The 14,687-nt window shown below is 44.5% G+C and overlaps 1 protein-coding gene across 24 annotated transcripts in view; it reads left to right on the top strand.

Annotated features, from left to right (window-relative positions):
- SORBS1 (sorbin and SH3 domain containing 1) overlaps positions 1-14,687 on the top strand; it is a 124,196-nt gene that overhangs the window by 65,167 nt on the left and 44,342 nt on the right. For 22 of the 24 annotated variants that reach the window (XM_070751958.1, XM_070751959.1, XM_070751960.1 and 19 more), the window contains 3 exons: positions 1,023-1,186; positions 4,237-4,300; positions 12,625-12,672. In XM_070751958.1, the coding sequence (XP_070608059.1) occupies positions 1,023-1,186; positions 4,237-4,300; positions 12,625-12,672 (276 nt within the window). Of the gene's footprint in view, positions 1-1,022; positions 1,187-4,236; positions 4,301-5,873; positions 5,949-12,624; positions 12,673-14,687 lie in introns of all 24 variants that reach the window. The other 2 variants (XM_070751937.1, XM_070751942.1) reach the window with 1 other exon arrangement.

Raw genomic sequence — 14,687 nt, 5'->3', positions numbered from 1 at the left:
AATCAGAGAGAAAAAACTGTATTAAAATGTTTAAAAGTCAGGGAAAAATCATGTAAAAAGACCAAAACGGATCGTGTTGCCTGGCAGAGTCAAGCAAAAATGAGCATCACTGTGGCCACAACTTGCTTCCTCATCTACCGATATGTCTCCATGGCTCAGCCGTTTGGTATGACGTCATCTACAACCGCGCCTTCACTCGATTGCAAGTTACAGGGAAATGTCAGGGAAATATCAGGGAATTTGAAAATGCTTCTCTCCCCCTGGACACCGTGTTGATAGCTGCTATTGAGGGGAATACATAAAAGCAGGCTATGGATTTGCTCATGATACTCTGGAATAAATGCCGATTATTTTGCATGAAACGTGACTGCATAAGTTTAATTTCCATGTAGAATACTGTTCCTGAGCTCACCGTGCATGTTCACAAGCATGAGTACGTTGCTTCTTTCCCCCCTCCAGCGCATGCTACGACTGCCTTATCACTGTTTATTGAAACTTGATATATTTTGGATGAGTCATCTTATAATCCTTCCCCCTTCCGGAAATTCTTTCCGGTGGAATCTGGTAGAGGGGGCTTTTCAAGGCTGCTGCGTTGTAATAACAGTTACGTTAGTGTAGTTAAGCATGATTCTCTTGCTAAATGTTTAAAATAAATGTGGCACGGTTTCTTTTCTACAATTCCTCCTTTCTTCAGTCCAGTTGAAAACATAAACTCCTTCCAAATCGATAACTTGTATTTCTCCAAGGTTCTGGTGTTAAAATATACTGCTCAAAAAAAATAAAGAGAACACTCAAATAACACATCCGAGATCTGAATGAATGAAATATTCTCATTGAATTCTGTACAAAGTTGAATGTGAAATTGACTGTCAATCAGTGTTGGACAGTTTGATTTCACAGAAGTTGGATTGACTTGGAGTTCTATTGTGCTGTTCAAGTGTTCCTTTTATTTATTTATTTTTGTGAGCGGTGTATTTTATAGCAATGGTGGAAGCCCAAGTAATTGCTGCTTTTGTTTACAGATCCGGTGCCTGATCCACCAGTCGCTGATAAAGCCGTTGATGTATCTCTTCGGCAAAAGTTAAACCCAAGCAAGGAAGATGCGGTAGAGGAACAGAAGAGGATTGTTCATAATTCTCAGCCAATGGCTGATGATTCCCTGGATTCCATAGGCATTCCACTAAGAGTAAGGAAATGTCACATCAATTCGTTCCTGGCAGTCTGGGGGCTTTGTTTTGTTTTTGGTTACAGTCAATTTTCAGCATATAAATTATATCTAGACATCAATTTTATGTAGACTTTTCTTTGCTAGTGCCACCTAGAGGTGGCCCTGCAGTGCGTAGTAAATGCATAGTAAACAAGCAAAGGGCAAAGCCGAGGAGCATTCCTTGTGCAGCTGCTACCGTGGCAGATTCTTCTCCAGAAATGTTCCAGCAGGATGAAACACGGCAATTGGGTCAGAATTTAGGAACAGTTTCTGGCTGGCAGCTGCTATGCAAAACCTGGCATAGACTCCGTTTATGGGGGGAAAGCGCTGGATACAGTGGCGCCTCTACTTACGGACTTCATTCGTTCCGTGACCAGGTTCTTAAGTAGAAAAGTTGTAAGAAGAAGCAATTTTCCCCATAGGAATCAACGTAAAATCAAATAATGCGTGCGATTGGGGAAACCACAGGGAGGGGGAGGCCCCATTTCCTCCCAGGAGATTCCTAGAGAGGCCCCATATGGAGGCTTCTCCCCGCCTTTTCCGGCCCCGTTTCCTCCCAGGAGATTCTTTGAGAGGCCCCGCGGAGGCTTCTCCCCACCTTTTCTGGCCCTGTTTCCTCCCAGGAGATTCCTAGAGAGGCCCCATGGAGGCTTCTCCCTGCCTTTTCCGGCCCTGTCTCCTCCTAGGAGATTCCTAGAGAGGCCCCACAGAGGCTTCTCCTTGCCCTTTCCAGCCCCGTTTTCTCCCAGGAGATTCCTAGAGAGGCCCCACAGAGGCTTCTCCCTGCCTTTTCCGGCTCTGTTTCCTCCCAGGAAATTCCTAGAGAGGCCCCACGGAGGCTTCTCCCCGCCTTTTCCGCCTGTTTTCTCCCAGAAGATTCCTAGAGAGGCCCCGCGGAGGCTTCTCCCCGCCTTTTCCGGCCCCTGTTTTAGCACCTCTGGTTCCTGTTAGTATCCCTACTTCCCAATTTCCCATTGCATTCTTTCACACCTCCAGCTTCCCTTCCCAGAGTCCCCCTCCCCCCCCCCTGGTTATGGCAGTTGCTTCCGAACTTCAAAGAAAGTGAAGATGAGCAGCTGACAGTTATTTTGGTGCCTAAGCCTGGTGCTGTCACAAGAGCCAAACAGTGTTTAATGTAGATCAACATATGCAATTTATTCAAATAGAATTTGGACGCTCTTTGACTGGTCATTCGTGAATTCACAGTTTCCCCCACTGTAGGAATGATCAACTTTGCTTTCATTTGCTTGGTGATCATCCCAAGTTAGTAAGATCCCTGCCATGCTAAGTTGCATCCTCTGAAGATTCTAGGATCTGAAAGATTCCACACAGATTATTGCCCAGGTCTAGAAACCCAAAATGTGAATTAAGAGATAACAACTTGAAGGTCTACAATTACAACTAATTAGTTCTTACAACAGCCACACCAATTCACAGTACAGTGTTCCCTCCATTTCCGCGGGGGATGCGTTCTGAGACCGCCCGCGAAAGTCAAATTTCCACGAAGTAGAGATGCGGAAGTAAATACACCATTTTTGGCTATGGACAATATCACAAGCCTTCCCTTAACACTTTAAACCCCTAAATTACCCTCTCCCATTCCCTTAACAACCATTTACTCACCATTATTACTGGTACTCACCATTGAATAAGACACTTAGTGATCCTGATATTTATAAACATAATTATTTATTAACAATTATTATTTTTTTGTTATTTATTTGCAAAAATTATTAGTTTGGTGATGACATATGACATCATTGGGTGGGAAAAACCGTAGTATAGGAAAAAAACCGCAAAGTATTTTTTAATTAATATTTTTTGAAAAACCGTGGTATAGGCTATTTGCGAAGTTCGAACCCGCAAAAATCGAGGGAACACTGTACTTTAATATAGACTAGTTTTTGACCCTGTGATAGCCAGTCGGCCTGTAGCACCAGTGGGAAGGTTCGTATAACATGTGTTTATTGACTGTTTTTACATTTGTCTTTCTACTATCACAGTATTAACTGAGTGGGATGGTCTGACCTTGAATATGCCACTTTGATAAATCAGCTAAAAAGAAGACAACCAGTGTGAGAGGCCACGAATGCTAAAGATTTTGATTTAGACAAATCAAATGAAGTAGCATTATTATAAGTAGTGAACAAACGACTTGAGAAATAACAAGACCTACAAAAAATATTGACAAAATTGAACAGGTCCAAAGACAGGCTACAAGAATGGTGGAAGGTCTTAAGCCTAAAACATATCAGGAAAGACAATTTACCCCACAGTTGGAAAAATAGGACTTTTGCACCCACAGGTTTGCCAGGGAGCCTACGATGAGCATAAATTATTAGCATAAGGTAATAGATAGAATAGAATTCTTTATTGGCCAAGTGTGATTGGAGAGCAATCATGGGCTTTCCCAAATATGCCCATGTCACACCAACACTCCGCAGTCTGCATTGGTTGCCGATCAGTTTCCGGTAACAATTCAAAGTGTTGGTCATGACCTATAAAGCCCTTCATGGCATCGGACCAGAATATCTCAGGGACCGCCTTCTGCTGCACGAATCCCAGCGACCGGTTAGATCCCATAGAGTGGGCCTTCTCCGGGTCCCATCAACTAAGCAATGTCAGTTGGCGGGCCCCAGGGGAGGAGCCTTCTCTGTGGCGGCCCCGACTCTCTGGAACCAGCTCCCCCCAGAGATTAGAACTGCCCCTACCCTCCTTGCCTTTCGTAAACTCCTCAAAACCCACCTTTGTCGTCAGGCATGGGGGAATTGAGATATCTCCCCCGGGCCTATATAATTTATGTATGGTATGTTTGTAGGTATGTCTGCTTAAAAATGGGGTTTTCTTAACTACTTTAAATTTTAAATTGTAAATTATTAGATTTGTCATGAATTATTTTATTATGTTGTGAGCCGCCCCGAGTCTACGGAAAGGGGTGGCATACAAATCTAATAAATAAAATAAATAAATAAACTTGAACGGGTGTTTAGATCTTTTCAAATGCTGTGTTATCTTTCTTTTCCACTTAGAATTCGGAGCGACCCAAGGACTGGTACAAGATAATGTTCAAGCAGATCCACAGATTGACAAAAGGTACATCCAATTCAAAACATTCTTATCTCCTGTATCTACTTACCGGTTTCCCTTGGGGATGGAATATCTTGGTTTAGGGAGGGGGGAGGCAGCTAAAATGAACCCAGGACGTGGCTTTAAAATTTGTCCCTTGGTCAGGGGTCCCCAAACTTTGCAACTTTAAGACTGGTGGACTTCAACTCCCAGAATTCTGGCTGGAGAATTCTGGGAGTTGAAGTCCACCAGTCTTAAAGTTGCCAGGTTTGAAGACCTCTTATTAACCCTTGGACAGAAGTCTCCAAAGCTGCCGATGGAAGATTCCCACCCAGGCTCGTAACTTATAGCAAGGAGAAGCGAGATTCTGACCAGGGTCCTAACCCCCGTTTCTTCCTTCAGAAGTGCCTTGTATCATGGTGAATTCACACATTCCCTTGGCCAATTTGCTGTTTTAAATGTATGCTAAACTACCTCCCTCCACCAAGGAAAATTCTCTAGTCGCTTGGAGAGCATTTTTAAAACAAATCCTCTTTCCCTCAATTGAATCAGAATCGAAAACCAAAACTCAAGACTTCTGCACCTACTATTTAATTTGTGACAAACCATCCTGGATTGTGTGAAAAGCCCTCTGTGTTGATATACTGCCCATGACTGACCTGGAGAGGCAGCCTAAGGCTAAATTATGCATTTTGGAGGGACGGCAGTTTATTCAGCGTGTGACTTATTATTTATTTTATTTATTTATTTTTATTTTACTTATTTATTTTGTCCAAAACATAATGAAGGTTACAGAGGGTATACTTATAGTAAGTTATATCAATGAAATAATAGAAGAAAAGATATAGGAAAAAAATACAGTGATACCTCATCTTACAAACCCCTCTTCATACAAATGTTTTGTGATACGAACCCGGTGTTTAAGATTTTTTTGCCTCTTCTTCTGAACTATTTTCACCTTATGAACCTGAGCTGCCGCCCATCATTCCCTTCATTTTTGCCGGCACTACTTTGAATCTCAGCGAGGGGAGGCTCGGGGGAATCCCCGCGCTTTGGCTGGCAACGGAAGTCTGGAGGTGGCACAAGGCAAAAGGAGTGACTTTTGTGATGGGGTTGCACGCATTATTTGCTTTTACATTGATTCCTATGGGGAAAATTGCTTCGTCTTACAAACTTTTCGACTTACAAACCTCATCAGGGAACGAATTAAGTTCGTAAGACGAGGTGTCACTGTATATCAATGAAAGAATAGAAGAAAAGATAGAGGAACAGAAGAAGGATATATAAAGAAATATAGGAGAGACAATAGGACAGAAGACGGAAGGCACTCTAGGGCACTTGTACTCGCCCCTTACTGACCTCTTAGGAATCTGGAGAGGTCAACTGTGGATAGTCTAAGGGGAAAGTTTTGGGGGTCAGGGGATGACACTACAAAGTCAGGTAGTGAGTTCCACACTTTGATAACTCGATTCCTAAAGTCGTGTTTTTTGCAGTCAAGTTTGGAGTGGTGAAGGAGCTTCCTCTAATATATTCCCCTCCATTTACCGTGTATCTTTCCTTTCTGTTCTTCTCTCTCTGTCAATGTGCTCCTCCGGCACAGACCCTCCCGAAGAAAACCCTTATTGCCCTACCTACACATTCCCCGAGCTTCCTGCTTTTCAACCCAAAAGCAAAGGTACCGGAGCAAGAATATCTCTTGTGTTTTGTTTTGTTTTGTTTGGCTAATCTTAGTTTAATCTGTCATGCTACAGCGTGACTCATTAAAAAAACCCTGAATCTCTCCTCGTTCTGTATCGATGGAGATCTGCTACTCTCCCTTGGGAGCAGTGGATCCTATGAGTAGCAAAGTGGGGGAGGGGAACATAAACGGGGTAGAGGACATTGAGAAGCGATGAAGTTCCTCCACGTAAGCACGGCTGCTCTCCAACCCCACTGCTTTTCTCTGCTGCAGAACAAAATCCTTACTCTCCTACTTACCAGTTTCCTGTGTCCACTCCTAGCCCTAGGTCTGAAGGTAATTGGTTAAAGATCCATTGGCTTCCGCTTGTCGTACAAGCTTCTGCTCTGTTCATTTTCCCAGCCGGAGTTTTTGCAGCCACCAAAGTTTCATTTGCTGTGTTTTAATTGCCGTCGCTTGTCGCTCTCACATGCTCAGTGGTAGATCCTTTTTTTATTAGCTTTGCTTCGCTTTTTCAGTTTTTTAATAGCCCCCCTGATTAATACTGTGGAGCTTGGATTATCTTTGGTGTGTGTGTGGTCAGCTCCAGGCCTCCGAAATCACAGCTGACCAGTCCACAAAGACACACATCCATATTAAATGGAATGGAAAACCTTGAATGCATATTTGTCAAGGATTCCTTTTCCAAGGCCAGTGCGACATTGATGGTCGCAAGATGCAGCATTTTTTGTGTGTCACCTACATCTCCACAATAGTGTTCCCTATGGAAAATTGTGTACAGTATTCATATCTCCAGCGATCGACTGTCTATGAAATAACATAGAATTGCATCCGCTTTTGAAATGGAACGTTGTTGCTCGTAGCATTCCTCTGGATAGAGAGCAAATAATGGTCATGGAATTGGCCTTCTCCGGGTCCTGTCGACTAAGCAATGTCGTTTGGCGGGACCCAGGAGAAGAGCCTTCTCTGTGGTGGCCCTGGCCCTCTGGAACCAGCTCCCCCCAGATATCAGAGTTGCCCCCAGCCTCCTTGCCTTTCGCAAGCTCCTTAAAACCCACCTCTGTCGTCAGGCATGGGGGAATTGAGACTTTCCCTTCCCCCTAGGCTTATAGAATTTATACATGGTATGCTTGTATGTATGAGTGGTTCTTTAAATTGGGGGGTTTTTTTAGATTGTTTTAGTATTAGGTTTGTTTACATTGTCTTTTTATATTGTTGTTAGCCGCCCCGAGTCTTCGGAGAGGGGCGGCATACAAATCTAATAAATACAAATACAAATACACATCATATATTAGAGCAGTGATGGCGAACCTATGGCACAGCTGCCACAGGTGTCACAACGAAGCAGTGGAAGTGATGTGCCAGTGCCTGGAGGCTGTTGGGGTCTGGATGGGTGTCAACAGGCTCAAACTCAACCCTGACAAGACGGAGTGGCTGTGGGTCTTGCCTCCTAAGGCAATCCCATCTGTTCGTCCATCACCCTGGCGGGGGAGTTATTGACCCCCTCGGAGAGGGTCCGCAACTTGGCCGTCCTCCTCGATCCACAGCTAACAATGGAGAACCATCTTTCAGCTGTGGTGAGGGGGGCGTATGCCCAGGTTCGCCTGGTGCACCAGTTGCGGCCCTATCTGGACAGGGAGTCATTGCTCACAGTTGGTCATGCCCTCATCACCTCGAGGCTCGACTACTGCAATGCTCTCTACATGGGGCTACCTCTGAAAAGTGTTTGGAAACTTCAGATCGTGCAGAATGCGGCCGCGAGAGCAATCATGGGCTTTCCTAGATATGCCCATGTCTCATCAACACTTCGCGGCCTGCACTGACCGCAATTCAAAGTGTTGGTTATGACTTATAAAGCCCTACGTGGCATCGGACCAGAATATCTCTGGGACCGCCTTCTGCCGCACGAATCCCAGCAACCAATTAGGTCCCACAGAGTGGGCCTTCTCCGGGTCCCATCAACAAAACAATGTCATCTGGTGGGACCCAGGGGAAGAGCCTTCTCTGTGGCGGCTTCCCCTAGGCCCCGCCAAGCAACATTGCAGGGCACCTCACATTATACCTCTCCCGACTTGGTGAAAAGCCATTGATGAGCATTCTGGGCGACGTTTCAGTCCAGTTATGGATTAACTGCATCAAAATCTCACCCAATCAAACTTGAATAACTTGCTAATCGGAAGGTCACGCACACACTGTCATATTTCCACCCTGTATGTAAGCCATTATCTAATCCAGAAATGACATAAAATTAACCGGACAAGATACGCTGCATTGTTTTCTAAGCACCTAGGCACCAATGGCATCATGGCAGATTTGTATAATAATCTACTCAGATAAAGTGCCGCCTAATTAAAAACACTGTCTTGTTACTTAACCGGTTGTGGCTGTATGACTAATCCTAGAAGTATTGGAGAAGTAGCTCTCCTCTTTACAGGCCCCATGAGGATGAGACCTTGCTTCACTTCTACATTTAGGCAAGAAAAACAAAATGCACAGGTACAGTATAGGTGGGACCTTGCTCAACACAAGAGAGAAGGATCTTGGAGTCCTAGTGGACGACCATTTAAACAGGAGCCAGCCGTGTGCAGCAGCTGCCAAAAAAGCCAACACAGTTCTTGGCTGCATCAACAGAGGGAGAGAATCAAGGTCACGTGAAGGGTTAATGCCACTTTCTAAGGCCTTGGGAAGGCCACACTAGGAATCCTGCATTCAGTTTTGGTCACCACGATGCAAAAAGGATGTTGAGACTCTAGAAAAAGTGCAGAGAAGAGCAACAAAGATGATTAGGAGACTGGAGGCTAAAACATACAAAGAACGGTTGCAGGAACTGGACATGGCTAGTTTAATGAAAAGAAGAATCAGGGGAGACAGGATAGCAGCCTTCCAATATCTCAGGGGTTGACCCAAAGAAGGAGTCAAGCTATTCTCCAAAACATCTGAGGGTAGAACAAGAAGCAATGGATGGAAACTAAATAAGGAGAGAAAAAACTTAGAACTAAGAAGGAATTTCCTGACAATTAGAACAATTAATCCGTGGAACAGCTGGCCTCCAGAAGTTGTGAATGCCCCAACACTGGAAGTTTTTAAGAAGATGTTGGATAACCATCTGTCTGAAGTAGTGTAGGGTTTCCTGCCTAAGCAGGGGGTTGGACTAGAAGACCTCCAAGGTCCCTTCCAACCCTGTTGTTATTGTTATTATTATAATCCTTGTCTGCTTCTCATTTTATCTTCATTTCAGATGACATCCATTCACATCCAAGTGTGTCCAGTCACGCTTGGCCGATCAAGAATCCCATTCCATTCTATTCCGCCATCGCTTGGCCCTTGCTAGGTGGAGTTGTTCTTCATTCCCGAGTCTGCTGCTATCATTGCTTTAAGAAGCTTCTGTTTCTCACTTCCCTTTGCCTGTGGAAAGACAGGAATATTATATGGCACGACTCTATCAGATCACAGGGGTCTGGGGGCTGATCTTTAGCTATCAGTCAATTGTAAGCAGAGAGATTGGTGGTTTTTACAGCAGCAAATGACTCAATAATGCACTTTAACTTCCAGACGTGTGGGAATGTTTGTGTAAAATGATTTACTGATCAAATCTTTGCAAATGTGATTTATTTATCAAGTTTCTACATTGTTTGCCTCACCTATGTGACTCTGGGTGGTTTGTAAAATTCATGCTGAGATGCAGGCTGGGGGTCCATAGATTTATTCTTTTCTGATTTGTGCAAAAAAGTACCGGCATACGTTTTCAGATGTGAGGCAGTGTTGCTTTTGCTAATTGTAAACCGTATTTGCTAAATTGCCTTGGATTGCAATTGTTTGGAGGTTTTCCCTGAGGGATTATGAAGGATCTTTCCCTAGGGATTTGTTTTTGATACACAGGTCTGGAAGCTTAGTTATTGAAATGAAAATATTTAGAAGGCAGGAGGAGAGTCGTAATTCCAGGGCATGAGATCATGGGACATATTAATTCGAATAAGCAACGACCTATGGAGCTGGCATTGCATATTTGGTGTTCAGTTTTTTAAAAGTTGGGGTTGGAACACTGACTTCCATTGTCCATTCCCTGGTATTTCCAGCACCCTTTTTATTACACCGCTCAAAAAAATAAAGGGAAGACTCCTAGATCTTGTTCTGTCGGGCTCTCTGGTAGACTCCTCCCAAAAATTCAAAGGTACAAATTTCAGACACACACACGTTTGAAACTTCAAAACAATGTTCTTTATAATGAAAATTCACTTAAGACAAGCCCTCTTTTGGTATAGCAAAGAGCACTGGTCTCCAAACAAACTGGTAATTTGTACAAGTCCCTTATCAGTTCTGAGATACTTAGCTTGCAACTGTGAGGCAATTCACAGTCCTTCTTCTTTCACAAAGTGAAACACACTTTGCTCTGGTTTAGTTTCAAAGCGGGGAAAAATCAGCACACAAAAGGTCAAAGTCAGTAAAGCAGTCACGAAACACAACAATCAGATAATCCTCCACAATGGCCAAACCCACAGGCTGCTCTTTATAGCAGCCTCACTAATGACCACAGCCCCACCCAACCACAGGTGGCCTCATTGTCTTTGATAATAATCTCTCAGTTGTTGCTGCCTATGCATCGCTCTCCGCATGTGTGGCTGTATCATTAACTCTTGTTCTGAATCCAAGGAGGAGCGAGATAATTGATCTCCTTCTGAGCTGTCTGCCCCACTCTCCTCCTCCCTGTCACTCATGTCTTCTTGGTCAGAGGAGCCTTCATCAGCAGATTCCACTGGGGGCAAAACAAGCCTGCAGCATGTGGATGTCTCCCCTACATCCACAGTCCTTGGGGCAGGAGTTGGGCCAGAGCCAACCACAACAGATCTAAATGAATAAAATATTCTCATTGAATACTTTCTCCTGTACAAAGTTGAATGTGCACAACAGCAGGTGAAATTGACGGTCAATCAGTGTTGCTTCCTAAGTGGACAGTTTGATTTCACAGAAGTTGGATTTACTTGGAGTTCTATTGTGTTGTTTAATGTTCCCTTTATTTTTTTTGAGCAGTATATTATTAAGGAAGAATACTGTTCTTCTGGGAAGGTTGAGGTGATAGATATGGATATGATTTCTGTAAAAATAGTTTAGAATCCGATTTGAATGAATACAGCTGCAAACCTGTGTATAAATCAATATATATCATTAAATGCAGGAGGGCTGAGTTTTGAAGACATGTACATAGGATTGGATTGTAATACTGATAAAAAGGGGCCTGGTCCACATGCTGTGTTGCAGGTTGATGCAATAGTTGAATTCATCCGATTTGATTTGGCCTTATTTAAAAAGCACATCTCCACAGTTTATGAATAAACTATCTTGGCTTAACGTTACATATAAACCAGATCTCATGCAGTTGCCCCATCGAAGCCTTCATAGATCTCCTCTGCTTCTGGAGAGAGAAAGCCCAGCTCCTGCCCTCCCCTCTACAGATTCCCAGAGTTTCAAGGTACAGTGGTCCCTCTACTTACGAATTTAATTCCTTCCGTGACCAGGTTCTTAAATAGAAAAGTTTGTAAGAAGAAGCAATTTTCCCCATAGGAATCAATGTAAAAGCACATAATCCATGCGATTGGGGAAACCACAGGGAGGGTGGAGGCCCCGTTTCCTCCCAAGAGATTCCTAGAGAGGCCCCACGGAGGCTTCTCCCCACCTTTTCCGGCCCTGTTTCCTCCCAGGAGATTCCTAGAGAGACCCCGCGGAGGCTTCTCCCTGCCTTTTCCAGCCCTATTTCCTCCCAGGAGATTCTTTGAGAGGCCCCGCGGAGGCTTCTCCCTGCCTTTTCCAGCCCTATTTCCTCCCAGGAGATTCCTAGAGAGGCCCCACGGAGGCTTCTCCCTGCCTTTTCCAGCCCTATTTCCTCCCAGGAGATTCCTAGAGAGGCCCCACGGAGGCTTCTCCCTGCCTTTTCCAGCCCTATTTCCTCCCAGGAGATTCCTAGAGAGGCCCCACGGAGGCTTCTCCCTGCCTTTTCCAGCCCTATTTCCTCCCGGGAGATTCCTAGAGAGGCCCCGCGGAGGCTTCTCCCTGCCTTTTCCAGCCCTATTTCCTCCCAGGAGATTCTTTGAGAGGCCCCGCGGGCTTCTCCCTGCCTTTTCCAGCCCTATTTCCTCCCAGGAGATTCCTAGAGAGGCCCTACGGAGGCTTCTCCCTGCCTTTTCCAGCCCTATTTCCTCCCAGGAGATTCCTAGAGAGGCCGCACGGAGGCTTCTCCCTGCCTTTTCCGGTTACAATTACGGAGGCTTGGGTTCTTAAGTGGAAAATGGTTCTTGAGAAGAGGCAAAAAAATCTTGAACACCTGGTTCTTATCTAGAAAAGTGCGTAAGTAGAGGCGTTCTTAGGTAGAGGTACCACTGTATATTTATTAGGACCAAGCTTCGTCCTACTAAATGATGTGACATGCGGGCAAGAATAGGTGAATACTAAATATATTTAATTCTGGAAAGTATGAATCACCCACCCATATGTTCCTTGCAATGTCCTGATGGCTGCTTTCGCATAACGAGTGCCGTGTCTTTGTCATTAATCAAACTACCAGAAATGATGTCAGGATTTGCATTTGGATTCATAAAGTGGCAGGAGACGAAGCCAAAGTCACAAATATATAATGGAACATCTAAACAGATGGCAAATTATGTCTTTTTTGCCCCCCCAGATGAAGATTCCGATTCGTATTTCCCACAGGACTCCTTCGGCAAAGAAGGTAAGTCTTGGAGCATGGAAATGAACACAATGATCTGTTTATGTGTGTCTTTTAAATATGTATATAATTTAATAAACTCTATTTTAATGAAATGTTTTAAGCAAGTGCTAGAAGTTGTACGAAAGAGAAAGTTACACAAAGTGCCAAATCTTACTCCAGTGGAAAAACACATTATACAGGTAAAACTCCAAAAATGAGAATATTGTGCCAACGTTCATTTATTTCAGTAATGCAACTTAAAAGGTGAAACTTAATACAGTGACCCCTCGTTTTTCGCGGTGGATGCGTTCCAAAACAATGAAGTAGAGGAAAGATAATTTTTAATGTATTTAACGAGTATTTGGACTTTTAAAACCCTCCCTTTGCATTAAACAGTCATTCTATAATGTTTCTCAGCTGGAACTACATGGGATGTCCTACCAGTTTCTTTAATAGAGGCACAGTAGTACTGTAGAACAATGTTTCCCAACCGTGGCAACTTGAAGATATCTGGACTTCAACTCCCAGAATTCCCCAGCCAGCATTTTCTGGCTGGGGAATTCTGGGAGTTGAAGTCCAAATATCTTCAAGTTGCCATGGTTGGGAAACACTGCTGTAGAAGAAGAAGGTTATGTATTTTCAATGGATTTAAGGCCCCTTTGAAAACCCGTGAAGTAGCGAATCCGCAAAAGATGAACCGTGAAGTGGCGAGGGATTACTCTATATGAGACTCATAACATGCAAGGCAAGAGAGTTCAAGCCGTGATTGGTCATAATTGTGGTGATGATGGGGTACAGCTCATGAAAACCCCAAACCCCCCATCTCAGAAAATTAGAATATTACATGCGGTCAATAAAACAAGGATTGTACAAAGAACAATATCGGACCTCTGCAAAGTCTAAGCAGGCATATGTAGTCAGAACTTGGTTTGGGCCCCTTTTGCAGCAGTTACTGCCTCAAGGCGGCGTGGCATGGACGCTATCAGCCTGTGGCCCTGCGGAGGCCTTAGGGAAGACCAGGATGCTTCAATAGTGGTCTTTAGCTCTTCTGCGTTGTTTGGCCTCATGTCTCTCCTCTTTCTCTTGGCAATGCCCCATAGATTCTCTGTGGGGTCCAGGTCAGGAGAGTTTGCTGGCCAATCAAGCACAGGAATCCCACGGTCATTGAACCAGGTTTAGTTTAGTTTAGTTTATTTAGATTTGTATGCCGCCCCTCTCCGAAGACTCGGGGCGGCTAACAGCAATGAAGAAAACAATGTAAGAAATCCAATATTAAAAAGTAATCTAAAAAAACCCAATTTAAGAGACCAATCATACCAACAAGCATACCATGTATAAATTCTATAAGCCCAGGGGGAAGGGAGAATTTTTTTTTCTCAATTCCCCCATGCCTGACGACAGAGGTGGGTTTTAAGGAGCTTGTGAAAGGCAAGGAGGGTGGGGGCAACTCTGATATCTGGGGGGAGCTGGTCCCAGAGGGTCGGGGCTGCCACAGAGAAGGCTCTTCCCCTGGGTCCCGCCAAATGACATTGTTTAGTCGACGGGACCCGGAGAAGGCCAACTCTGTGGGACCTAACCGGTCGCTGGGATTCGTGCGGCAGAAGGCGGTCCTGGAGATATTCTGGTCCGATGCCATGAAGGGCTTTAAAGGTCATAACCAACACTTTGAATTGTGACCGGAAATTGATCGGCAACCAATGCAGACTGTGGAGTGTTGGTGTGACATGGGCATACCTGGGGAAGCCCATGATTGCTCTCGCAGCTACATTCTGCATGATCTGAAGTTTCCAAACACTCTTCAAAGGTAGCCCCATGTAGAGAGCATTACAGTAGTCGAGCCTCGAGGTGATGAGGGCATGAGTGACTGTGAGCAATGAGTCCCGGTCCAGATAGGTTTGGTGCTTTGGGCAGTGTGGGCAGATGCCAAGTCCCGATGGATAATTGAAGTCACCATTCCCACAAAGCTCATATGTGGATGGAAGCATCTGGCGCTCCAAAATCTCCCGGTAGATGGCCGCGTTGACCCTGGACTTAAT

This window comes from Erythrolamprus reginae, chromosome 5 (assembly GCF_031021105.1).
Source record: "Erythrolamprus reginae isolate rEryReg1 chromosome 5, rEryReg1.hap1, whole genome shotgun sequence".
Taxonomy (NCBI): Eukaryota; Metazoa; Chordata; class Lepidosauria; order Squamata; family Dipsadidae; genus Erythrolamprus; species Erythrolamprus reginae.
Note: the sequence above shows the minus strand (reverse complement) of the source record. Positions and strands in the feature narration are given on the sequence as shown.